This window comes from Cervus elaphus, chromosome 23, assembly GCF_910594005.1.
Source record: "Cervus elaphus chromosome 23, mCerEla1.1, whole genome shotgun sequence".
Classification (NCBI taxonomy): Eukaryota; Metazoa; Chordata; class Mammalia; order Artiodactyla; family Cervidae; genus Cervus; species Cervus elaphus.
In genome coordinates this window covers 53,701,164-53,726,226 of record NC_057837.1, presented here as the reverse complement: position 1 = coordinate 53,726,226, position 25,063 = coordinate 53,701,164, and the positions used below count along the sequence as shown (strand labels likewise).

The following is a 25,063-nucleotide window of genomic DNA, read 5'->3' as shown; positions in this document are numbered from 1 at the left end:
CACCCTTCCAGCTTCTTTACTCTTGGGGTGACTGCCGAGACCCAGGCTGCTGCTGGGGGTGGAATGGGGGCTTCCCAGTAACAGTTTCCAAAGAGGAACTGCCACACCCCTGGGCAGCAGGAGGAGGTGACCAGTGCTGGGGTGGGGACTCCAGCTCCCTCCAGTTCTCAAGGACCTCTGTGTGGGCCACCTCTTTGGAGACACCGCCCCCATTCTGTCTCACCACCAGGAGAAAAATGTTGATAGTTCTGTGTGGAGGAACCAGGAAGGAGAGGCAACTTCTGTGCCCTCTGGGGACCTGGGTCCACCCCTGCTACGGAGTCTGAGTCCCCAGGAGAGATTCTATGGGTGGGGACCAGGGCTCCAGCTGGGGAGGCGGCTGGGGCAAGTGGATGAGAAGCCATCTCAGGCCCTCCACTCTGGTCCCCTTCCCACCACCACCACTGGTTTTCAGGGACCCATGCTGAAAACGTACCATGCCAACCCCCAAAACCTGCCTCCCAGGCCAAGTGTATCCCCATCTTTTCCATCACCCCCAACCTGCACAATCTCCCCTTGCCAGAGCCATGGCTGGCTGAGATCCAGGCCATGGTTTCCATCTGGCCACCATGAGAGAGGCTGGCCAGTCTGGGGGTCCCACAGGTGAGGGGCCTCCCAGGGGCAGTGGGCAAAAAGCAGGGCTGGATTGCCTGACTGAGGGAATGGCTCCTGGTGCCTGGTCAACTGGTCAGGATCAGTCAACATTCATTAAACTTATAGATACACAGACCAGCAAATACTGAACCACCACACTCCTGGCCATGCTGGGGAGCTCCCTACATGACTCAGGCTAGCACAAGTCTTTGGAAAAGCAATCTGGCATCCCCCACTACCCCGGGGCACACTTAGGACTCTGGTGAGGAAGCCCTGAGAGGGAGGGTCCTTGGGCAAGGGTGCTGCTGGCAGCCACGGCTGAAGGGAAAGATCTGGAAACCTGGGTCCCCACCAGCAGAGGGGGCACTGGGGCATTAGTGTATCATGTGGAGAGGAGTGACTGCTGGCATCTGCAGGCATGCAGTGATGCTCATGAGAAAGGCCAACTGCCCAGCAACATGCACATGATAAAATACCCCACTAGCCGGGCCTGTGGGTGGGCATGTCTGTGGGCAAGAAGAGAAGGTTATGGTCTCTGGGTACAAGAGAGGAGCCTGGTAAGGACTGTTAGCTTTCCTGCGCCCTGCATGACTCATGGCAGGGAGCCCATGTGACACTGTGAATAACATCATGTAGCCAGCACCTTACATCAAAGCCTGGGGGGTGGCTGCAGCACTGGGAAGGATAAGCCCACCTCCAGGGGCTCCCAGCCAGCAGTGTACCTGGAGTGTGCGGTAACGTTCCCAGTTGTGCAGGGGACCCTGGGGACCATCTCAGGAGCTGGGCTGCGTGCGGCCTGTGCACAGTGCAGCCCCCAGGGGTGGCTTCTTTACCCTGACAGGGGGGCAGTGGGAGGGGAGGCTGAGACTGACCTGCAGGAAGGCAGGAGAGGGTGTAGGCGTGCATGGCTCCCCACAAACCCCGCCATCCGTGAGGGCGCCGGTAACTCTGTGACTCCAGATGTTCAGCAGCTGTCTTGGCCATTTCCGCCCTCCTCTGACCCCGCATCCGCCAGGAAGCGTCCCCTCCTGGCCTCAGGCTCCCAGCCACCCCCCACCTTCCCTGCACCCCATTTCCTGAGCAGAGGCGTTTGTGCAGACTCAGCTCCCCTCCCGTGGGGCAGCGGCAGCTTTCCCAAGGACAGCACTGCCTCAGAGCCTGGACGCCCCTGTGAGGGCTCTGATTCCACCCCCGCCACTCCAGCCTCTGGGACTGGTTTTCTCTCTCTCCTTCCTTCCTTCCCTGAGGTTGGCAGCCTACATCAGGGCCTCTGGGGAAGCTGAGCAGAACTGGCCAGGAGGGAACCCTGCTCAGCGGGGGAGGGTGGGAGCCCTGCAGGACGGAGGCCAGAGGTCAGAGAGCCCAGCCGACCCAGGCTGAGGGGGTGGGGGGGAGTGCATGCTCAGATGTTGCCTGGTGGACACTGCTGGGTGGCCTCTGGGCCACTGCTGGGTGGACACTGCTGGGTTCACAACTCCACCTTCCCTGAGCAACCGGGTCCAGTCTAGTGGGGTCTCCTGGAGAGAAGATAGCTGGAGGAGGGCTCCTTTCTTGTCATGGGCCTTCCTGTCTTAACAGAGCTGATGGTTCTGGGGCATTTGGGCTCCCGTGGGCTGGGGGTCAGGGCTCAGGCCAGACACAGGTTAAGGGCTCTGGGGGCGGGGTCAGCAGCCCCAGCCTGCTGACCTCTGCTCCCTCTCCTCCAAGCTTCCTGCTCCTCCCAGGGAGCCAAGGGCAGGTAGGTGGGCCTGGCCAAAGGAAAACCTCTATTTCCAACCAAGATGGGAGGCTGCCCCCAGGAGGGCGCTGCTCCTCTGCACCACACCTGTCTTTGCGGGACCATCCTGCAGTATGCCCCACTGCATCCTCTGTGTCTGCCGGGACTCGGACTGAGGACGCCACAGGGCCTCTGCTCTGCTGCTGGGGTTGCTCCTGAGGGCTCACAAGATGAACCTGGAGCCTCTGAGTCTGCACTTTCCCCCCACCCCCCATGCTAGGATATGAGTTTATGAAAGAGGTTCCTAGGAGAGGAAATGCCCACATCCTCCCCAAGGTCCCATCTCTACCTCTGACCTTAGGGCTGGGTGGACAGCTCAGGAGGGCCAGGACCACCCACTCCCCTAGACAGCTGTGCCCATCACCTGACCCAGGTCCCCCTACTGCCTCTGCTGCCACTCAAGATGCAGGAGAGAGGTGAGGTGGTTACAGGGCAGAAGAAATAGGAGTAGAGCCCTTGTCCAGGGGGACAGTGGACCCTGGGCCACCCTCTCGGGTCTCAGGACCTAACTGATGAGTGAAACAGCCCAGAGTGGAACAAGAGCTGGATGATCAGGAAGATCTGGACCTCAGGGCCTGGGGGGAGGTGTCCTGGGGGTCGAGTTTCCAGATTTAGCAAAAAATCAGGATATCCAGTTAGAGTTGAACTTCAGATAAGCAATATTTTCATATGAGTATGTTCCATGCAATGTTTAGGACATACTTATACTCAGAAAGCTTCGGTTGTTTGCTTGAAATTGAACTTTAACTGGATTTTTTGTATTTTACGTGGCAATGGGGGTGGAGGATGGACATTCAACCCTCTCAGCTCACTCACGGCCCATTGACCCCTCCTGCCCACAAACCCCAAAGGACAGCAGTGATCTTCAGCTCTGCTTCCCAAGCCAGGTGGGGGCTGACTGGGCCAGCAATGCCTCCAACTCAGCTGCACAGAGCATGAGAGCAGAGCAAACTTGGGCCTGGAGCCCCTCCCCAGAGGGCTGGACTCCAGGCCTCCTGGGTTCCAAGGAGTGGGCTGGGTTTGCCAAATTCCCTTTTAGGTCCATGCAACTGTTGAAGGCGCCCCAGGAGCCTGGCTCTTCCCTGCCTCCCTGCCCCTGGGGACTCTGTCTCGCCCTCATCAGGTGGGCCAGCTCTCACTGGTGCAGGACAGAAAGGAGAACCCAATAAAGCCCTCCAGAAAAGAGGAAGGGACAGCTTGTGGGGTGGTTTCTGGGGGAGGAGAGCTCAACCAGGGGCTCAAAATGAGGAACACTGGCCAGGAAGGACCCACCTGGAGAAGGTCATTGCCTCTGCAGGCGCCAGTGGAAAGAGGATCCAGAACAGGCGGGGGTTTCCAGCCTGCATTTACCCCTTCCTGGGAAAGAAGGTGCGGAGGGCCGGGGCGCAGGCAGTGAGCAAAGAGCCCCAGCAGCTAGCCTCCACTGCTCCCCCAGGGACTTCCTGAGCTTTGCCCCTGCCCCTGGAGTGCTGGGCAGAGAACCGCTCCCCCAACCCACTCCCCTCTCCCTCACCCTGCCTGTGGGGGAGCCAGGGCCCATGTAGCCTTTTCAGACTCTCACAGCCTGATCCCCAGGGCTGCTTCCCCCTGCCTCTGGTCCCTCTCTCACCAGGGTGGGTATTTTGGAAGGTGGGCGGGTGGTTCTCACCGCAAGCTGGTTCAAGGTGGTGGGCGGCCCTGCATTTTTCTCAGTGAGACCCAGTAAGAGGTCAGCACTGTTGATTTCCGACCTGTGTGTCCACCTACAGCTCAGGAGGAGAGGGCGGGGCGCTGCTCGGGCTTGGGTGGAGGTGGGCTTGCCCTTAGGCGAGAGGCTAATGAAATCTCGAGGATTCGGGTTAGAGAAGGCCTGTTGAGGATGTGGCTGCGCCGAGGTCCTGAGGTTGTGTCCTGGGGGGCGGGGCAGAACTGGGTCTACCACGCCTGCGAATCTTTTGTGCGCCCATCACGGGTCTCTCCCCAGGCAACGGTGACTCACAAAGCCGGCCCGAGCCAGGCAAACGCCGACTACCCTGGGCCCCAGCGGGCCCAGGTCACAAAAGCCTCGAGGGCCAAGCCCCAAAGAGACATGTCCTGAGGCGGCCTAGCGCGCGCCCACCCCTGCCACCGCCCGCTGGGCCGGGCCTGGGCCTCCCACCACCACCGCGACCCCGGGCCGGCGACTGGGTCTTAGGGCTCGGTCAGCACTCAGGGCCTCGTGCCCATGTGCGTGGTCTGCTTTGTGAAAGCGCTGGTGCACGTGTTCAAGATCTACCTGACAGCCAACTACACCTACAACTTCCGCGGCTGGCCGGTGGACTTCCGCTGGGATGACGTGCGCGCCGCCGCTGGGAGCGGCAGCAGTCACCGCGCGCTGACGTGCGCGGCGGCCGCGGCGGGCGTGTGGCTACTGCGGGGCGCAGCGCTGGGCGAGGACTCGCCGGTTCGGCCGCCGCGCGCGGTGCGCAGCCAGGCGCAGTGCCTCCTGCAGCAGATCCGCGAGCTGCCCAGCCAGCTCGCCAGCTACGCGCTGGCCCACTCGCTGGGCCGTTGGCTTGTGTACCCTGGCTCCATGTTCCTGATGACGCGCGCGCTGCTGCCGCTGCTGCAGCAAGGCCAGGAGCGCCTGGTGGAGCGCTACCGCGGCCGGCGCGCCAAGCTGGTGGCCTGTGACGGCAACGAGATCGACACCATGTTCATGGACCGCCGCCAGCACCCGGGCAGCCACGGCCGCGGCCTGCGTCTGGTCATCTGCTGCGAGGGCAACGCCGGCTTCTACGAGATGGGCTGCCTATCGGCGCCGCTGGAGGCTGGCTACTCGGTGCTGGGCTGGAACCACCCGGGCTTCGGGGGCAGCACAGGCGCGCCATTCCCTCAGCATGATGCCAATGCCATGGACGTGGTGGTCAAGTACGCGCTGCACCGCCTGCACTTCCCGCCCGCACACGTGGTGGTCTATGGCTGGTCTATTGGCGGCTTCACGGCCACGTGGGCCACCATGACGTACCCGGAGCTGGGTGCGCTGGTGCTCGATGCCACCTTCGACGATCTCGTGCCGCTGGCCCTGAAGGTCATGCCCCACAGCTGGAAAGGGCTGGTGGTGCGCACGGTTCGTGAGCACTTCAATCTCAACGTGGCCGAGCAGCTGTGTCACTACCCTGGGCCGGTGCTGCTGCTCCGGCGCACACAGGACGACGTGGTCAGCACGTCGGGCCACCTGCGCCCCCTGCCGTCGGGCGTCGTGGAGGGCAACCGCGGCAACGAGCTGCTCCTGCGCCTGCTGCAGCACCGCTACCCAACTGTGATGGCGCGCGAGGGCCTCGCCATCGTGACCCGCTGGCTGCGCGCAAGCAGCCTGGCGCAAGAGGCCGCTTTCTATGCACGCTACCGCGTGGACGACGAGTGGTGCCTATCCCTGCTGCGCTCCTACCTCACGCGCTGCGAGGACCAGCAGGAGGACGAGGAGGCCTGGGGGTCGCATGGGCTAGCCTTCCCCTGGCTAGTGGGCCAGGGCTTGAGCCCGCGGCGGCGGCGGCAGCTCGCGCTGTTCTTGGCACGCAAGCACCTCAAAAACGTGGAGGCGACCCACTGCAGTCCTCTGGAACCCGAGGACTTTCAGTTGCCCTGGAGGCTGTAGACCGTGCTTCTGCAGGTCCCTTCCCCACCCCCACCCCAAACCAGTAAAGCTGGCCCTGCCCTGGATCCCGACCTGGTGTCTGGCGGAGGATGGGGGAGTGCAAAGGGATCTTGCACTCTCTCCCGCACTGGGGTGTCCCCTCTCTCCTGTCTCTTTTTCTCTCCAACACTTGTGAACCGTTCCAATCTGCTCCCAGCTGGTAAAGGGAATGCAAAGATTAACCTGACCCAGTTTATGGGAACCCTGTGTGATGGATGCCTTGGCACCTGGAGAGGATGGGGGGAACACAGGCTATGGGGCGCCAGGAGGCATCCATCACCTGGCCTGGGTTACAGGATGACTGAGAAAGATGCATGTTGAAGGGTCTGTGAAAGTCACTCGTAACTATGAAAGGACATTGGCTTTGGAAGGGCTGTGACCTCCTCAGGAGTGCAAGTGCAATGCTGCTGCTTCATAGGGTTCCTCCACCCCACTCCTGGCTTCTATAGGATGGGGTTCACCTTGCAACCACAGATTCAGAGTAAGTGGCATATCCTGGTGGCAACCACAGATTCAGAGTAAGTGGCATGTCCTGGTGGGACTACAGACACACCTGACTGACCACTCATTGCTTTGTTCCTGGCTCAGGGATGCCATATAGAATGAAAGACAGGCCCTCTGCCCACCACCATCTGTAATATAGTTGCTTCCTTACCACCTCCCCTAAACTGAATGAAGCAGGGACTACCAGATGTTCCCAACCGCTGGGGATAGGAGCTGGCCAGGGTGGGTTCAGCTAGAAACTGGAAAAACTGAAAGAAGGTAAGTGGGGCAGGCATGTAATAGACAACAGCAGAGCAAGACCTGGCCTGGATGCACCTGGGCCGGTGCAGGCAGAGGCAGGTAACTAGGGTGACCTGAAGTACCAGGAAGACCTGTGGGTAGGTGAGCTTTGAACTGAGAGAGTTACCCAGGTAAAGGAAGGAGCTTCCTTCCTAGGGATCAGTACATGCAGAGTGACTTGGCTGTTAGGTGGAATGCTGTCCAGAAAGGTCAGATCCTTGAGGGTTTGAATACCACTAAATGGTTGCTTGCAGAGGCAACTAGGTAGCCAAAGAAGGGTAGTTGTGGGACTTGTTTTAGTGGGACCGGGTTGCCTAATGGCTACATGCCTCTTCTTTGACAAATCTAGGAAACTCTTCTCCAGAGTCATCTGGAAGCAACTCAACTAGCTGAGTGATGGCAAGTAACTCTGGCCTCAGTTTCCTCATCTGTAAGGGTGAGGGCCCCACCTGGCTCACCAGGTTGCTGTCAAAAGGAAGAGAACACAGTGCCGAGGGTGGGCGCCTCCAGCCCGGAGAGGGAACCGGTGGTCATGCCTTTTTCCGCGCAATCCGCATACGCTTAAAAATCTCTACAAAAAGGAAGGGCTCAAAAAGAAAAAAATCCCAAAGTCAGGGGGTCAGGCCTCAGAGCGGCCTCAGTCTGACCCGCGAAAGTAAGTGAGCTGGCAGTGGCAAACACGCTGGGGATCTCCAGCACGCCCAGCTCCAAACTCGCATAGCCCGATGAAACACGGTCCTCCCACTTCCCACCTTCCTCGAGCTCCTCAAGACCGTTCTACCTGTGTTTCTCGCTGGTGGACCGGCCTCTGTTTCCGACTTCGTCCGCAGCCTCGGCCAATCAGGTTTAAGAGGAACGGGGCCAAAACACTCTCTCGTTGGACACTGCTCGTAGGGGGCGGGGCGAGGGCGGAGCGCACGTTAAAGCGGAAGTGGGTCGTCGCGCGGCTGATTTCGTAAGCCGCGGCTGCTGAGGCGGTTCCGCTGGCTGCTGTGTACGCGGCGAGTTACACCTGGTGCGGCCCACTCGGCTCCCACTGCTCCCTCGAACCGGGTCTCAACGCCAACTGCGGCCGGGTAGCCATCTAAACATGGACTCCGCCGGCCAAGGTACCTGTGGGCCTCGCGTCGCGTGCTGGGCTCTGGGCCTCTCCGCCTGCGCCCTCCTACCCCGCTGTCCCTCTTCAGCTCCCAGGCGCCTGGCCTAGAAGCTGCAGGCAGACGTTCCGCCCCCGGCTGGGACTGCTCCGAGCACTGGTTACCCGGCGCCCTTCCGTCGCCCCAGAGTCTTGGGGTTCGTCACTACACCCCCGCCCAACGCTTGCCCGGCGGGCCGCCCTCAGATCCTGCGCAGGGCCCTTGGGGACACTCCATCCGGCCCTGGACGCGGGCCGAGGTGCCGAGCGGCGCCGGGCGGGGCGGCAGGGCGGGGAGGGAGGGGAGGCAACGCCGCTCTCGCGTTGGGCGCAGCGCCCCTTGGGAGGCAACACTGCTCGGAGCCCAGCCTACCTCGGAGTTGTCTCGAGGAGGACGGGTGCAGTGAGTCAGGGGCACACCCAGCATACCAGGCCTCTTTCTGGAACAGACATCCCAGACCAGTTTGAGGTGGCCGCGGCGGGTGTGGAGCGGGCCCAGAAGCTTGAGATTTTGAGAACGTGATACAAGTGTGTCTTCCATCCTGCGGTTCTAGAGGATGTGGTGATTAAAACTACGTTGATGTAAATTCACTGGATAATTTCAGGATGTTCTTCTATTGTTTGATCTGTATGGGCATATTAATTAAACATCAGAATTCGTCATATGCACTGGATTCTGGTCATAGGAATGACAGAAAACACTGAGCACTTGCTGTGTGCCAGACACCGTACCAAGTCTGTTTCTGAGATATTTTTTCCATTTTCAGAATAACCTGTTTAGATTGGTCCTTGTATTACCCCCATTTTGCAGATAATTATACAGGCTGAACTGTGACTCACCCAGGTGAGGGGCTAGCCCCCAGTGTTGCCTACTGAACCAGCCAGTGCTTGTTCTCTGTAGGTCCTTTGGTAAGACACTTTCCTGCCTTGGTCTTCTGTAAGTCAGGGGGTCTTCCCCAGTGACTGGGCAGCGCCCAGCATGATTGGTGAGTGTACAGTTTCATCTGGGGGTGATTTCCGTGGGATCCAGTTTTAGCTTTATAGGTAGACACTACCAGTCTGTGAGGGTTGGTTTTTAAAAATAGAAAAGTTGTAAAGACTTTAAAGCATTTAATGAATTTAAGTATTAAGTAGGTTCAACGTAGCAGAAACAAACGATGTAAGTAAAACCACATTGGTTGATCTAAGTTAAAAATTTGGATCAATTGATTTAAGAGAACAAAACATGCTTCATTTAGTGAGCATCTCTAGAGCATCATAGAAGTGCCCGACTCTTAACTGTGTGGACATGTGAAAGGAATGACACAGCCAGCTAAGTAGAGCTTCTTTGCTTTTAAGTGCGTTTTATTTTTAGCAGACTAGGATTTCCAAAGTAGATAGGCATATCTGCAATTTAAGACACTTTTATTTCTTTGCAGCCTTTATGCCTTTTTATTTATTTAGTTATGTGGCCAAGCCAATTGACCTGTATCTTAGTTCATCAACCAGGGATTGAACCCAGACCCTCTGCAGTGAAAGCACAGAGTCCTAACCACTGGACCACCAGAGAATTCCCTTTAGTTTACTTTTAAGTGTGCCAAATACCATACAGAGCTTGTTTGTTCACAGAATGTGCTGATCAAAAAGGAAGATGTTTTCAGTGTTTGACTGTACAACATACTAAACGATGGTCATGTGTTTGAATTGAAAAGAACTGATATAGACCTATTCTTGTAAACTAGCTCATACAGGAAAATGCATTTAATATGAAAAAAACATTTGATGCAGGGATTGAACCTGATTTGGATGTAGCGAGGTGTGTGAGGTAGTGTTCCCCCTGTGTCTTGCTGCAGCCTCCATGCTAAGGAATGCGCATTGAGGCTGAATTAAACTGGTTTTGTTTTGGTGACTCCCTACAGGGCCTGGATGACTGTGTTCCTATGTGTCATCTTAGCCTGTGCCCTGGCAGAGCAGCTGATTAGAAAATGGTGCTGACTGTGTTTACAGCTGTATTAAGTTCCTTATCTTAAAAAAAAAAAGGAAGATCTGTTAGCTCCAGCTGTTTTGTTTGTAGCAAAGATTTTCTGCCCATGAAGAGAGTATTCTACAGGAGAAACCAGATTTAGGAAATGGCTGCCTTGTGCCAGCATTTCTGGAACCTTAAGAAGCAACTTATGTCATCTGAGATGTGGCTGCTATTTGTTTGGTGGCCATAGCCATCATTGTAGAACCTTTCAGAGAAAAGGCATTTTCTCCATATCCTGTCTTGCCCCTCTCCCCAGGGTGGGGCGGAATCTCTGCCCACTTTATTCGTCTGTGACTTCTTACTTGATGCACTCTGACCACGTTTTTTTTTTTTTTTTTCCTGACCACATTTTGTCTCTGGCAGATATCAACCTGAATTCTCCTAACAAAGGTCTGCTCTCCGACTCCATGACGGATGTCCCTGTGGACACAGCGGTGGCTGCCCAGGCTCCTGCTGTCGAGGGTCTGACAGAGACCGAGGCCGAGGAGCTCAGGGCGGAGCTTGCAAAGGTGCTGTGTCTTGGCTGTACGCTCAGGGGTGCTGTGAGGTCCTCTCTGCCTAAAAATGAGCTGGAGTGCTGGCTGTGCTCCAGGAAAATTGCCCTGGGAGCCCCACAGAATCTGTCCTCTGCAGCCTTGGCTTGTGTGTGTCTGGCACTTTGCAGGCTCTCTGTGAGAGGAGTGTCCACGGCTGCTCTGAGCACTCCATCTGTTGTGGGTTTCCCTTTTGGAATAAACATGACATTTTCAAGATCCCACAGATGTATCTGCCCCTGGATCTTCATTTTCCTTCTTTTTTTCACGTGATCTTTTCAAAGTGAGAGTTACTTAAGAAGAACTAGGAATTAAGAATAAAAGTCTCTGCATATAATTTTTATTCAAACCAACTGCCAAGAGTGTTTCTTTTTATGATGTGATACAGAGCCTGATAGTGATTCACTTGAGATTCCAGAATCTGGGGCAGTGCACTTGTCAGCATCAGTCAGCCGGGGGTTGGAGCACACTTGTCGCAGTTCTCTGCTCCATCTTGGGAGACAAGCCTATCCTGATAACATCCTGGATCCCGGCTCGGGTCTGAGCAGAACTGGTTGTGTGAATGAACCTGACCCCAGGACCAGGTTTTAGAATGCAGAGGAAGCCATCCTTTCTGAATTGAGCAGAGGTTAAAGGAGAAGCAGCAAGAAGTCCCAGGAAGCCTGTGTTTTGCTCTTTATTTCAGGACATACTGGTTTAGAGAATAAAACCACAATGTCTTTTTCAGAGGTGAATTGTAAACTGAAGATGCTCTCAGGTTAAAATGTCAGCCTGTGTGTCCATAGGCTGTTAAACCCATGTGCCCACGACACCATAAACGGAAAGTTAATGTCACCAAGTGTCACTGCTGGAGTGACTGGTAATAGTTTGGCCTTGGGTGATCATTGATTTTGAATTGTTTCTTCAGTATTTTCTAAAGCAAAATCTAGTGATTAGCCAGATAGGGCTCTAAGCGGCTATTAATGCCTTAATCCAAACAATCACTTTTTAAAGAAAGGATGGTTTTTTAGAGTAGCTGTTCACATAGAAGCTGAAACTATTGAGAATCTAAAGCAGAATGGCTCTAAAGGATGCTTCTTTTTGTCGTCTACTCTTTAAGACATGAGAACATTCTGGTCTTTTTTGTCAAGATTTTTCCTGTTGTCCAACTCAAACTACACTAAGCAAAAAAAATTTTCTTTGGACTTGTGTAAGTGGCTTTTGCCAAGGCTTGCAGCTGACCTTGGAAACACAGATGTCCTAAGGGTTGTTTCTTTGTCATGTGTGTCTCTGGCCATCCATCCGTCCGTCAACTCTGCTTCCTTCCCTCTGTGTATGGAATTCCCCCTGGGTGCAGATGCGGCTTGCCTGCCCACCTTCCACCTTTTGTTACCCATGCCCAGATCCGGAGCCCAGACAGAAAGGGGCTGCTGTCTTCACATACCCAGTCCGGACTTATGACAGGCCTGACTTGCCATCTGTGGGTAGACACTCAGCTGAGGGGAGCAGGACAGTTCTCCAGAGAAAGTTGAGGTGCTGGTACCAAATACAAACAGAAGCGATGGCCACTGTAGACTATTCCTAAGACAAGTTATGTTTCTATAAATGGAGAATTCTCATGTGATTCTGAGAAACCCTCTTTGTAGCATGTATAAGGATGTCAGTCACTTCCTGCCATAGTGGTGGTTGAAGCCTGGTAACTGCATGCTTTCGCAGGTGGAAGAGGAAATTGTCACTCTGCGCCAGGTGCTGGCAGCCAAGGAGAGGCACTGTGGCGAGCTGAAGAGGAAGCTGGGCCTTTCCGCCTTGGAGGGCCTGAAGCAAAATCTCTCCAGGAGTTGGCATGACGTGCAGGTCTCCAATGCGTGAGTGTCCGGTCCGCCTGCTTGAGGGGGCCTTGAGTCCTGGGGGTGAGGTGTTCCCCCTGGAAGCTGCCAGCTCATGGCCCTGAATCCTTGCCAGCAACCAAATCTGAATTTGGTTTACTCAGAGTTTAGAGTCTGCATGTATGGTTTTAAAAGGTGGTGAACATGCTAGTTGTCCCAGCAGAAATTGACAAGACTATGTCTCAGGGTCTAAATTGGAGAGAATACAAATTAGGTGCTTAATGAGACTGGCTTTCCAGTGGTCCCCATAGGTCAGTGTCTGCTGAAGTGGGCATGAGTCCTTCTTGTGAGCGTGACATGATCATGGCCCCAGAACCCCTGACCCAGCTCTGGATTTGGGGAGTGCAGATGTGTGGCTCCTCTGAAACATATTCTCCAAAGAGGCGGGGTGGGGTGGGTGGGAAATGTTTCACATTGTCTGAGAAGCTGTGTCCCACTGAAAGACCAAATCGAATTTCATAAATCTCACTTATGAAAAACCCAGTTCCCTGTCTTAGAAACTGGTAGGCTTTAAACCCAAAAGGTGGCTGTCAGAGTTGCGTTTGGGGCCATGGCAGTGCCCTTCATGCTCCTCACAGCTGTTCCCCAAGAGACAACTTCTGCTGATTGGGCAGGCCTGCCTTCGGCATGAGGAGAGCTAGCCAGGCCTGTCCATGCCTCTCTGGCCTCACCCGGCCCACTGACAAGGTCCTGAGCAGAAGCAGGCTGGAGAGCCAGTCTTCCTGCCAGCTGGTCCTTCTGTTTTCCTTGGAATTTCATGTGCAGTTTGAAACCTGCATTGAAGTAGTTTTTCTAAATAATTTACCACAGACTTTCTGTTTTTAGCTACATGAAAACTTCTGAGAAACTCGGAGAGTGGAATGAGAAAGTGACCCAGTCAGACCTGTGAGTGCCTCCTCCCCTCCCGACACGGCTTTCAGGGATAGGAAGGCCAAGCACACTCAGTTCAGCTTATTAGCTGTGGCGTGTCTTGGCTGTTTTATTTTTCATATAATTTTATTTTTCTCAAACACAAAATATCCTTTTAAACTCTACTGGAGAAGAGTGCAGGCGCAGAAGGAAGTTCAGCCAGCAGATGGCACTGGGAACCCTCTCCTGACGTGTGTCCCTCAGATAAGAGGCCAGAGCGGGGGTCAGTCTGGTGATGGACTGGTGGTGCTCCCCTCCTGCAGACCTGGCTCTCGCTGTGGTGCTCTGGGGCTTCACCTCCACTGAGGGGTGGCTCTGGAGTCAGCGCAGCATGGGCTGTGCGGGTCAGATCTTGAATTAGCTCCTTTGGCCTGAGAGGCGAGCACAGAAACAGCCACACAGCAAAGAAGCGGGGCATGGAACCCTCATGGTGGCTCTGTCTGTCAGAGCTTAGGCTCAGAAGGACTCCTGGCATTTTACTTGAAGTCTGTGAAATAGATAATGGCACTTCATTTATACTCTAGTCTGATTATATCCTTTGAACTGGGTGGTGCAGTGTTTTAAAATCGTTTTCTGGGATGTCTTGCTTAGAAGGAAGAACTGTGGTTGCCAGAAGGCATGGGCAGAAAGCCCTTCTGCATTGGGCTAAAAGGAAACAGTTACAACCCAGCTTGTCTTGGAGGTGCCTAGAAGCCCAGGTTGGCCGGCTGGCCATGGAGCCTTTGCAGCCTAGGATCGTGAGGGCAGCCAGGCGCCAGGTGGGTCTGGCGGTTGGAGTTTCCACGCTGTTGGTGTGGCTTGGTAGGGTGGCCCCTGGCTGGAGGCAGGCTCACAGTGCTGACTGAGGCTGAGAATCGCCTTGGGAGGTCTTGGTGCTGTTCTGGAAAGCCAGCTGCCAGGGAGCTGCTGAGGCACTGCTTCCCCAGATCACAGTTCTGACTCCTCTGAATGGACTCCATGGCTCTGGGCCTGTAAGTGTGGCTGGCAGGATTGGCTCTTTTCACGTGCTTCATCAGGCAGTGGCCGTGGCCATGAGGTCTCAGCTCCAGATCTGTTGGGAGAGTTGTCAGGCCTGGAGAAGTCTCTGCAGTGACAGCGCAGGAAGCGGACAGCATGAGACAGCTGTTCTGCAGTCTCGGGGTGCCTGGCTGGTGGCTGCAGGAGGCCATTACCGGGATTCCTTGCCCACAGCCTCTGGAGGGGAAGGTGTGGCTGGAGCCAGTGCCCTGTCTTCCCTAATTCTTGTGGTTGTGGATCCCTTTCAGTGAATGAGAGTGTGGCCAGAAGGGAGGAAGTGAGGTGTTTGCAGCCTGAGTGCTCGGCTCTGGTGCAGTGGTGCTGTCGTGAGCAGGTTGATGCCATTCGGGGGTTTCAACCCAGCTGTTGATTCAGCAGCCATGCTCTCTATTGGTCATGAAGTGATCACCTCATGGGATCCTTTCTTAGGTAGATCAGAATTAAAATCGTGCTTAGAGTGAACATCAATGAATCTCACAGTCACTTACTGGCATATCAACCTATATGGTCGCAGGTGACAGAAGGTACGGCTACAGATAGTGTCAGCTTAGGAGGGAGGGGTAGACCTCGCCTGGTGAGAAACCCCCACTCTAGGCCACCCGCATGGGGCTCTGACCAGCACTCCCAGTGTGTATCACCCCCCCTTCAGCTCTCCCCACAGTGAATTTGTTCGCAAGCGGCTCCTCTGTGCTTAAGGGGGCCTGGTGAGGCAGGACCGTATCTTCCCATCCTTGTAGCCCAACAACAAGGTGGCTCAGTATGGGAGTCATTGGGCTTTCACTGGGGTCAGGGAGCTCACCTCCAGCCAGTCTGGGATCACGTGTCCCCACTAGTGGGAGGTGGGGACAGATCCCCAACCCCCATAGGTCTGCAGGAGGTCTTCTCCCCGGAGAAGGAGCATCCCGCTGGCCCCTCCCTCTCACCGACAGTCAAGCAGCGTGGCATAGCCTGGTGCTCTCAAGCACAGGTTGGGCTGAGTTATTGGACGCAGACACATCCTGGCCTCTGCACCACATCTGTCCCAGTGGGGTGCTGCCCTACGGAGTAGCCCAGAGTGGCCCTAGTGCCTGAGCACCCTTCTGAGTTGCCCTCTGGACGCTCCACTTCTGTTGCCATGTCTTGTGAGACGCCAAGACAGGCCATGGTTTAGGGGGCAGCTCCGGGTGAAGGCACCATCAGGTCAGAGGGTGCCGGAGGGAACTGCAGCACAGTCCATCTGGAAACCCTCTGAGAGGAGGGTGTGGACTGTGGGTTTTAGTGCGAATCATCTGGAGCCTAAAACAGACGTGTTCCTCCACTGGGGGAAGCTTGTCCAGGACCCTGTTGTCCAGATCCTTGGGTCACTGGACAGGTTGGTTGGATGTTGAGTTCCTGTTCATTTTAGTTCTGAGACTGTGTCAGACTGTCACTGGGGGGGGGAGGAATTTTTGGTTGTCAGGTTTTTTAAGGCCTGGAGTGAGAATTAGACATCTTATTAGTTATTGAATTCAAAAAACCCAGAAGCATAGTCTAGGATTTTGGAACTTGTTTTCTACCTGCTGTTAACAGTATGTTCAAGAATTACTGATCTTCCTGGAAACTAAGATAAACTCTATGCCTTAGTGACTTCAAGGTATTTCCAGACTTGCTGGGAAGCAGTTCATGCTTTGAGGGCCAGGCCCCCTGTGCTGTGAGGGGCCACTGCCCAGAAGAGGAGGCCCTCCAGAGTGCTTGGACCAGGCTGTCCCCACAGAATGGGGAGTGCAGGGGTTGAGGCACAAGGCCGGCCTGAGGGGTGTGGTCCCCAGGTGCTCACACAGGGGCTCTTGCAGGCAACGGTTGGGGGTAGATGTGGAAGGGGGCCGAGAAACCCCAGCCATTGCCATCCAAGCCCACCCCTGTGACCTGGGATGCCAGGAAGGCTGGAGTTGGTGGGCACCTCTGCCATGTTGAGCTCTCTTTTCCTTGGGGTGCCAAGTTGGCTCGGCAGGAGCCTCTGGGTTTAGGCTGCTGTGTCTTCTGTTTGTGGTGGGGGCTGGCGGCTCAGGGTTGGCCCAGGGGTGTCCTTGCCGTCCCTGTGGCCCAGGCAGCCCACTGGTGCCTGTCTCACTGCTGTCAAGGTCACAAGCTATCTTGTGGGTGGGTGGGGCAAGAGATCTCCACAGGGTGCCAAGACCACCTCCTTGAGCCAGAACAGTGGCATGAGGTGGAGCTAGGTCTCCCCGTTCTCAAAGGACATGGTAGACACAGAACAGGAGGGCTGGAGGGGCTGCTCGGGGTCTGAAGGCCAGCCGGGCACCGCCCATTTGAGCTGCCAGGCTCAAACCCTGTGGGTGCAGTTGAGCTGTTCTGTCCTCAGAGGACTGCCTTGGATAAGAGAAAAGAGAAGCCATGTGAGGTCCCTAGGGGCTTGTGTGCCTGAGCTCTGTGGACTTGTTTGCTATGGAAGTCGGGAAGGTAGAGAAGTGAGTTTCCACAGGGGGAGGAGGAAAGCCTGAGTTATAGGAAGAACAGAAGACAGGGTTATTGCAGGGTGGGGGCAGTCATTACCTGGCAGTGCTGCTTTGTCCATATGCAAGTCCCCTCCCTGGGGGCCCGGGTTACCGGCCCAACCGCCCCCTCTTCTCTGGTCGCCTTGTCTGTGGCATACGGGCTATGACTGCACCTTCTGTATGATTCATTTAACCACTGTTTCTCCTTCCAGCTACAAGAAAACCCAGGAAACCCTGTCTCAGGCGGGACAGAAGACCTCAGCGGCCCTGTCCACCGTGGGCTCTGCCATCAGCCGGAAGCTTGGGGACATGAGGTGAGACTCCCTGGTCCAACACCTCTGCCCTGAGACCTGGGCTGAGCAGGTGGGGTTCTAGGGTGTTTAGATCCATTGGAGGGTCTGGTCTGCAGGAAGCCTGCTGGAGTAGGCAGATGCGCCTACCTCAGGTGCTTCTCAATACCCACAGGTGTGACCACACCAGCCCCAGACCGGTTGGTTCACAAACCTGCCTCTACTGGCTGCTCTTTGCCATTCCTTTTTCTCGTGGTGAGGTGTGGGGGGGTCCCTGTGCCCATGGGTGACTGTACTTGGGGTTGGTGAGGGCTGTGATTCTTGATGATGTTCATGGAGGACAGATGATTCTGGCCTGGGGGCAGTGGCAGCATGGACAAGTCAAGGACAAGCATGGCGTGTTTGCCTGGCTTGCTCTTGAGAGTGTGTGGCTGTACACTGGGGCCCCCAACCAAGCAGTCTGTCTTGGAAGTGGATAAGACCCTGGGGGCTGCCTGAGTGCCTCTGAAGCAGGCCAGGGGAACTGGAGGCCAGCACACAGCAGTGCCTGCCCCAGCCTGATGGCCATGACACTCCCACACCAGACTCCACCCTGAGTTTCCTGCTCTGGGCTCTGCTGCTGCCCCTCAGGCCTTCCTCTGGGTTGTTGGGGTGAATCAGTGAGAGCAGCGGGCAGCATGGGTCCGCCCCCTCGCCAAAACCCTGGACTTGGCCCTGGGTTCTGCTGCCGGCCCTGCCCTGTCCCCTCACAGCTGGTAATCCCATGGGGTTGCTGTGGGCCTGGCCTGCTGAACTTTGTGTTGAGGGTCCGCCCAGCCCTGTCCCTTTACTTCTCACCCTTCCTGCCTGTGCAGAGTACTCATTTCCCCACCTCATGGCCTGAGGGCGCCTCCTGGGCCTCAAGGTGGGAGCCCTGCCCTGGCCACTGGGCCACAGGCACTCACCAGCCCCGGGACTCACCCAGTTGTGCAGAGGACAGCTGGTGCCCAGAGCCATGATTACCTTTTATTCTTGATCGTTTGGTATCATTATACCTCTTCACTCCCTCACCCTCAGCTTTTTATTTTGAAAAAATTTAAACCTTTGGAGAAGCTGAACAGTCAGGGGGCATCCATGCCTCAGGGGTACTCCCCCTGCACTAGGGGTCCTTGCAGACTGCCCTCAGATGCAAGCCTGGCCCATGGTGACCGTGACTTGGACACAAGAGGGACCCCCAACTGGGGCTTTGCATAGCAGCCAGGAGGGCCTGTGGCCATCGCTCCCCCAGGCTTTGCACTGCTCAACATGTCCTCCTGGATGAGTCTCAATTGGTTCTGGGTGGGATGCCCATTGTGGCCACCTGAGCTGGGCGGAGGAATGCCTGGCAGTGAGCTGGTCACATGCCCCTCGTGGCCTGGCCTCGCTCCCAGGGCCTGTCACCAGGTGGGGGGCGCTCCTGCTGACGCCTGTTCTTTGCTCCAGAGGCCAGGCTGGTGATAGAGCATCTGAAGCAGGTGACAGGATTGCCTCGTCCTCTTCTAGGAATGTTCTCTTTGACTTGCCGTGTCATGCCCTCGTGTTCAGTGTTCTCACTGTCGCACATGTTCAGAGCGTCCTAGGTGGACGTCAGGCGAGAGGGTAGAACCCCTGGTGCAGGCTAGCCCGCTGGGCAGTTCTCACACACGTGGCTTCGCTCTGGGAGGACAGAGCTCAGTGTGCCCCATTCTGCTTAGAACCCAGGGTGGCCCTGTTGTGGTTGGTGCTGTGCCTGCCATGTGTGAGCCCTGCTAGTGGAGGAACCGGCCCCTGGTCACGGTTCCTGTTGGCTGGGGTCTCATCCTGAGGCCCCGTGTGCCTGCTGCTCACTTTGCTCTTGTGATCCCAGTGCTGCTGTGAACTGAGTCTGAGGGGCCTATCCATGTGTCCCCATTGCCTCACACATGGTCTCGGGTGGCTTGAGGTCGAGGCCCATTGACCTCTGTGGTTTGGAGCTCGAAGCTGACAGAGTTCTCCACTTCTTGACACAGAGAACCAGGCCCAGGGGATTTCCCTCGCAAGTTGAGGGTCAGGCGCTGCTCTGTCCTTCAGGACAGCAGTCCCCCGGGTGTCTAGAGGGGCCCATCCAGGAGCAGGCCATTGAGGGGACTTGCTGCGTCCCTAGGGAAATGGATTAGCGTCAAAGGCCCAGTTAGAGTGAGGTCAGGCCTCCATCCGGCTAGGTGACCTTTGATGGGACAAGCACCTCTTCTCACTATCAGGCTTGTTCTCCTGCCGAGCGGAGTAGGTCCTGCCGCCCAGCAGAGCACGACAGGTGCCTCAGGCCATGTGACTGTCACTTCTGAAATGATTTTCATGTTGGGGTGGCCGCCAGGGTGGAGAGGGGAGCCGTGGCCCCTTCCCCCAGACCCCAGCAGCTGCCCTTGCATATGTTCTGGTTTTTTGGTTATCTTCTGTTATCTGTGTTGATGCAGCCAAAGCGTGGAGTGCTTGGGGGTGTTGCAGGCCCTGTCGAGGTGGCGGGGGGGCACACTGGCCCAGCTGGAGTGTAGGCTGATGGGGTCCCGGGTCCTGGGTGAGGTATGACCCTGGGGGCAGAGGAGTACCTCACGCTGTTGCTCTGCTTGTTTCACCGGGTTCCTTCTCTCCAGCCTGTGGTGGAGTCAGACGAAAGGTCCCTCATATGTGACTGTGTGAGCGAGAGTGGGGCAGAGGCTGGACAGGGGCACGTGTCCTCCCCCAGCGGGGTGGTCTCGAACATGGGGCCGGGGTGGGACGGGACGCCCCTCCTAACGCTGCCTCTCTTCTCTCTTCCTGCTGCTGCCCCTCAGGGCTCGGCCCTTCCCACACTCCTTTAGGTAAGACTGACATGATGTACCAGGCAGGGCTGTCTATGCTTCAGGGCTGGGAGGCTCTAGCCGGCCCTAGGGGGCTGTGTGGATGGTGGGGGCAGCACAGCAAGATGGTCACCAGCGGTGGGACGGGTGCAGGGCTCCTCCTCTGGTTGTGTAGCTGGCTGGGCGCTGTTGCTGCCCGCTCTAACTCGGCCTCACAGGGTAGCCGTTGGCCCGCCCTGACTCGTCCTGGGAGGGACTGTGCTGGCCCTTGAGCCATTGTGTCCCCGGGTCTTCTTCCCCCAGGAGTGGTCCTGCCCTTGACAGGGAGCTGGTCTCCTTTCCATCCTTGGGCTCTTGGTCCCTGGTCAGACAGCCTTCTGAGTGTCCTTTAGCTCATGTTGATCAAGCCGCTCCTCCTGCTTGGAGGCCAGGAACTCCAGAAGAGTCGTGACTTTTGATATTCATACTTGGCCTGCTTGTTTTTCTGGGACTTGCTGTGAAATCACATGGGTTGCTTGGTGGCTCTTTGCACCAGAAATGTTTTTAATGCCTAATTTGAGGGCATCCTGTCCTGGTTCCTTCCCCCTACAGTACCACACTTCTGGGGCCATGCAAGGGGTACCAGGGTCAGTTTTCCTGGTTGGAGGCGGGGCTTGTGAGGCTTCTCTGTTCTTCCCTGGTACTGGGGGTGGGGCTCAGCTTCCTGCACGGGGAGCCGGTCCTATCCTTGCCTTAACTCTTCCTTCTCTGCTCCTCCCATGCTTCCAAGCAGCAGCCACTCCATCCGCCACTCCATAAGTATGCCGGCCATGAGGTAACGTGCTCCTGTGCCCCACAGCTGCCCGAGCCTGCTGGGACCCCACTGGGAGGCCGGTGGGAGGGGGTGGCTCTGGCTGGTTCATTGCACATCCCCCACACCCCCGACCAGGAACCACCTTCCCCTGTCAGTCTCTGGCTCAGATTTGGGAGACACCCCTTCTAGGCTGCAGAGCTGGTGGGGGTGAGGCCCAAACTGGGCTCTACCTGGGATTCTCCAGGGCTGCCCTCAGGTTGGGCTGGAAGGGGCAGGGAGGCTTGCATACACCAGAACCCAGGAGGCTGCCAGGGGTCTCCAAGCTTTTTACGGAGACTGTTTATCTTGAGAACAGCCAGAGCCATGGCCTGTTCCTCCTCGAAGCCTCCACCCATGCTCTCCTGCTCTATAGTGCAGCCTGGGTCCCCACAGAGCTGTCTTCATCCCAGAAGAATCTGCTCCAGCTGCTACCTCCCCTCCCTGAGCATGCCTGGGGGTCACTGACAGGCTGCCTCTGGTGGCCTGGGCCTGGGGAAGGGGTAGGGCGGGGGACCTGGGTCTGGCCTACTTGCTTCTCTGCCTCCTCACCTCTCTCTGCTCTTAAAATGGGCCTTAGTTTTCCTCTTGCTCGACTTCTATGAGAGATCTGTGTGAAGAACATGCGGAACTTTCAGTAACCCCAGGATGTGTGCACTTAGGGTGCAGCAGGATCATGTGCTCAGCATCCTCCTCCGTCCAGTCGAGGGGTCTGCTCTTCGCCCACATGAAGTCTGGGTCTCACCAGCTGCTGGCATGCAGATCCTCTGTCCTGCAGTTGGTGGGTGTGGCTGATCTCAGTTCTGTCTTAGGGGAGCCTCCAGAACATGTGTGTCCCCTCACCTTCTTTTGGCTTGTCACGTTTTTGCAGTGAGACCTGGGGATCTCTCTAGGGTCTCTCCAAAGGATGACCCTAACCCCAAGGCCCTTCACATTTAGGAGGGCACACAACCACATGTTCCTTACAGTACTGACATCTTTTTCTCTCTTTAAAGGAATTCTGCTACCTTCAAGTCATTTGAGGACCGAGTTGGGACCATCAAGGTAACTGACCTGGACCTGGGCTACCCAGTATGCTGGCTCAGGGCCTGTCACTCGTCACGTAGGTTCACGTGCAGTCACAGGAACTGATACTGAGAGCCCTTGTAGCCTGTGTGGTCTCCCGTGGTGACATCCAGCAGCATCACAACCAGGAGAGAACGCTATTGCAGTCATGACAGAGCACAGTTCATCCCCACGGAGACCACAGCCTGCCTTCCCCCACCCTACCCTAGGCAACCCCTAATCTGCTCTTCATTTCTGTCGTCTTGAGAAAGTCATATAGTACATGACTGCATGCATCAGTGTGCAGACTTTGGGGCCTGGCTCTTTCTACTCTTATTCCTCAGAGTGACATCCAGTCTATTGCCTGTGGCAGTGGTTTGTTCCTTTTGTTGCTGAGTGGCTTTCACATTACATACATTCCCATAGAAATTGACTTTGAACTCCTAGGAGGGGCATAGGTAGGATCTGTCATGTATGTGTCCTGTCTCATGCCTTTCTCTCTTTGTCTTTCCCCATCTGTAGTCTAAAGTTGTCGGTGGCAGAGAGAATGGTGGTGACAACCTTCCCTCTCCAACGGGGAGTGGTGACAGACCGTTGCCCGATCACATACCTTTCTAAGACTGTAGCGACTTTGCCCGGCCATGGAATAAGCACACCCTCATCGCCACAACTGCAACTTCGAGTGGTGGGTGTGGAGGACAATTATGCCATCCCCATGGAGACGTGGTCGCCGCACTCGCATGGGTCAGAGAACACGCCTTGTCCACAGATGCCTCCCCCTCTGTCAGATCAGCAGGTCATTTCGCCATCCTGCCTTAGGGCAGGGAGTGGGCAGGATGGTGGGTCCCAGGGTGACTGAACCAAAGCCAGGCTTCTGTTGGGAATCTCTTAGTTGGTCAGCATGTTTAAAGGGGGGAATGTGATAAGTGTAAAATGCGCTGTGTTTTCCGAAGTCTTTCCATAAGTCACAGAAGGACGAGTCATCCAGAAAGCCCTGCCTGATCTGCAGTTTAATTTCAAAATGCTAAACAGGAAAACTATCCATTTTTTGAGACCTTCCAGAAAGAAGCTGATTATCAGCAGCTGCCTAATTGTTACACTAACAATCTAGCTTTAACAAAAGCAAATTCTTTATTTTCTATAAATGCAGTGGGTTTTTCAAAAAGTAAAACTAAGCGAAGCAGCTTTAGCCTCATAGTTAGAAAGTATTTCTTTGGACTCAAGCTGAAATGCACGCCTTACATCGCCTTATGCTTTGTTTATAATGTTTTTATATACAAACGAGGATTCTTCAGTGGGTTTTGAGCATTATGTAAAACCCTGCATCCAGCCAAGGGGCAGCACGGCTGTGCCAGTGCTGTATTTTATTTCATGAGTGCACTCCATCCCTGTGTAGAAACTGGCTTCTCTCCTCTTGGTGACCACAGCAGCACCTGCTGGCCAGTGGGGATGGAGGCAGGAGAAAGACCAGCCCCTCCATGGAGGGCCAGCGCTGCCCTTGCGCAAGCCAGCCCTGGCTGGCTCCTCCCCGGTCAGCAGCTGCAGCCTGTGGGTATGCCACATGCCGGGGCTGGCAAGCAGCAGGCAGACCCTGCAGGTAGGTCAGGGCTGGGGCTTCGGGTCAGCTGGAACTCTGCTGTTGCCTTTTCTCAGGAGCTACAAAGATCTCTTTCTCCTCTGATGCTGCCACAGCCCAGCAGCCTCACCCCTGGCCCCATGTCTGGTGCATCTGGAGGGGCAGCTCTGTGCCTTACAGGCTCTTGGTGGGCAGAGACCTCGACCACCTGTGTGTGCTTTCGGGGGGAGGAGCCATCGGCTTAGCGTCCTCTCTGCTGGACTGTGATGTGCTGCCTGGTACCTGCATGTGCTGGTCACTTCAGACACTTGGGGGACGGGGGGGCTGCAGTCCACGCTGTGCCTTGGGAGGAACGCTGCTCCATGCTCTTTCCCTGGGGTTGGAGTCTCAGATGGGGTGTGGTGGGAAGGCAGGATGCAGGGATAATGACTGCATCCTGGGTTTCTCTTTTCCATAAAGTAAATAATGGTGATTTGTCAATAAAGCATTTCTTTGGGGGAAAACAGACTTCAGCTCATGTGATGTGTCTTCATTCGGAAAGGTGGCGAAAGAGTGGCCAGGTAACCGACCATATCCCCAACCGACCATAACCCCAACCATATCCTGTTGTCAGGAGCCTGCACCTTGGGGAGAGGCAGGCAGGAGACAGAAGGTCTCAAATGCAAATTTCAGATCTTCAGTGCCATGAGAGGGTGTGTTGACAAAGCTGGGGGGGTCTCTGGGGAAGGGGTATGGAGGATGGGGAGGAGCCAGCGAAGCTACAGTGAGTCCAGGCCAAGCTTCCAGAGCCATGCAGGTGGGCACTGTAGCAAGAGGGTAGCAGGCCAGCCAGCATTCACACACTGAAGGACTTGGGCCTGAACTCCTGAGGTTGTCCACTTGCAACTCTTAACAGCCGTGGTGGTATAGGAAGGGCATATGCATCCTCGACAGGTTGGATACCAGGCCGGCTCAAACCTGTTCCCTGCCAGACCCCACCTATCTTCCAATAACTCTTCACCCTCCTAGTGCTTTCTTCATGCAGAAACAAACACATGTGAATGTGTATTCTCATTCTCTTGCCATTCTTAACACTTCCCTGTTCTCTGCTTTTCCCTCTTAATGCTGTGCCCTGGATTGCTGGCTGCACCTCCCCGAAACTTCTGGGAGAGCCTCCGTTTGCACTGCCCTGGGGCACCGTGCAATGCCCCTTCTTCTGTCTTGGATGTGCCCAGTGGGAAATCCTTTTACTGAGAGCACTGGACCTCCTTTGGGTCAGAGAGCACGACTTGCCCCAGATGCAAAGGCAGGGAAAGTGAATGACTTCAAATTGTATGTGAATTGTATGTGACAGCACGGCAGTCCACACCACACAGCGTGAGGTGTGAGGCTGTGCCAAGTGGGGTAAGCACCTTCCTCCACTGCCTGTGGTCAGCATTTACCCTTGCTGATGATGAAGTGGGTTCCAAGTGGTCTTCATTTATTTAGTATTTAAATGTCTTGTGAGTAAGAGTTTGCTAGGCCTTGTGGGGGACAAGGATGGCCTTGACATGGACCTAGCCCTCAGATGGCTCCCCTAAATAATTGACCCATGAGATGAGCTTTGAGAGCTTGAAGGGCTGTAGCAAGTGGTGGGACCGGCATTGGAGGGCAGCTGTGGCAGTCGCTTCCATGAAGTCCCAGTTTCCTGTCAGGGTGAGGATAAGAGTGCCCCCCTGACCTCACTAAAGGGCCTGTGAAGGGCAGGAC

At 55.7% G+C, this 25,063-nt stretch overlaps 2 protein-coding genes across 5 annotated transcripts; both read left to right on the top strand.

Annotated features, from left to right (window-relative positions):
* The first annotated feature begins 4,410 nt into the window (after nt 1-4,410).
* On the top strand, nt 4,411-6,091 carry ABHD16B (abhydrolase domain containing 16B). Its single transcript, XM_043883317.1, has one exon. It carries the CDS (start codon nt 4,614-4,616, stop codon nt 6,024-6,026), a length of 1,413 nt encoding a protein of 470 aa, XP_043739252.1. The 5' UTR covers nt 4,411-4,613; the 3' UTR covers nt 6,027-6,091.
* Nucleotides 6,092-7,797: 1,706 nt separating this feature from the next.
* TPD52L2 (TPD52 like 2) lies at nt 7,798-23,842 on the top strand. Of its 4 annotated transcripts, XM_043883321.1 has the most exons (9): nt 7,798-7,957; nt 10,352-10,497; nt 12,217-12,365; nt 13,212-13,271; nt 16,996-17,097; nt 19,881-19,907; nt 20,659-20,700; nt 21,711-21,759; nt 22,282-23,842. In XM_043883321.1, exons 1-9 carry the CDS (start codon nt 7,939-7,941, stop codon nt 22,375-22,377), a joined length of 690 nt encoding a protein of 229 aa, XP_043739256.1. In that variant the 5' UTR covers nt 7,798-7,938; the 3' UTR covers nt 22,378-23,842. The 4 variants fall into 4 exon arrangements, with proteins under 4 accessions (XP_043739256.1, XP_043739257.1, XP_043739254.1 ...); XM_043883322.1 differs by lacking the exon at nt 13,212-13,271; XM_043883319.1 differs by lacking the exons at nt 19,881-19,907; nt 20,659-20,700.
* Nucleotides 23,843-25,063: the final 1,221 nt, after the last annotated feature.

What these genes read in the sequence shown, in the direction of transcription:
- ABHD16B (XM_043883317.1), top strand. Translation starts at nt 4,614, where the DNA reads ATGTGCGTGGTCTGCTTTGTGAAAGCGCTGGTGCACGTGTTCAAGATC.
- TPD52L2 (XM_043883321.1), top strand. An exon ending in CGGAAGCTTGGGGACATGAG is followed by an intron (nt 17,098 to 19,880) that starts GTGAGACTCCCT and finishes GCTGCCCCTCAG; the next exon opens with GGCTCGGCCCTTCCCACACT. An exon ending in ATAAGTATGCCGGCCATGAG is followed by an intron (nt 20,701 to 21,710) that starts GTAACGTGCTCC and finishes CTCTCTTTAAAG; the next exon opens with GAATTCTGCTACCTTCAAGT.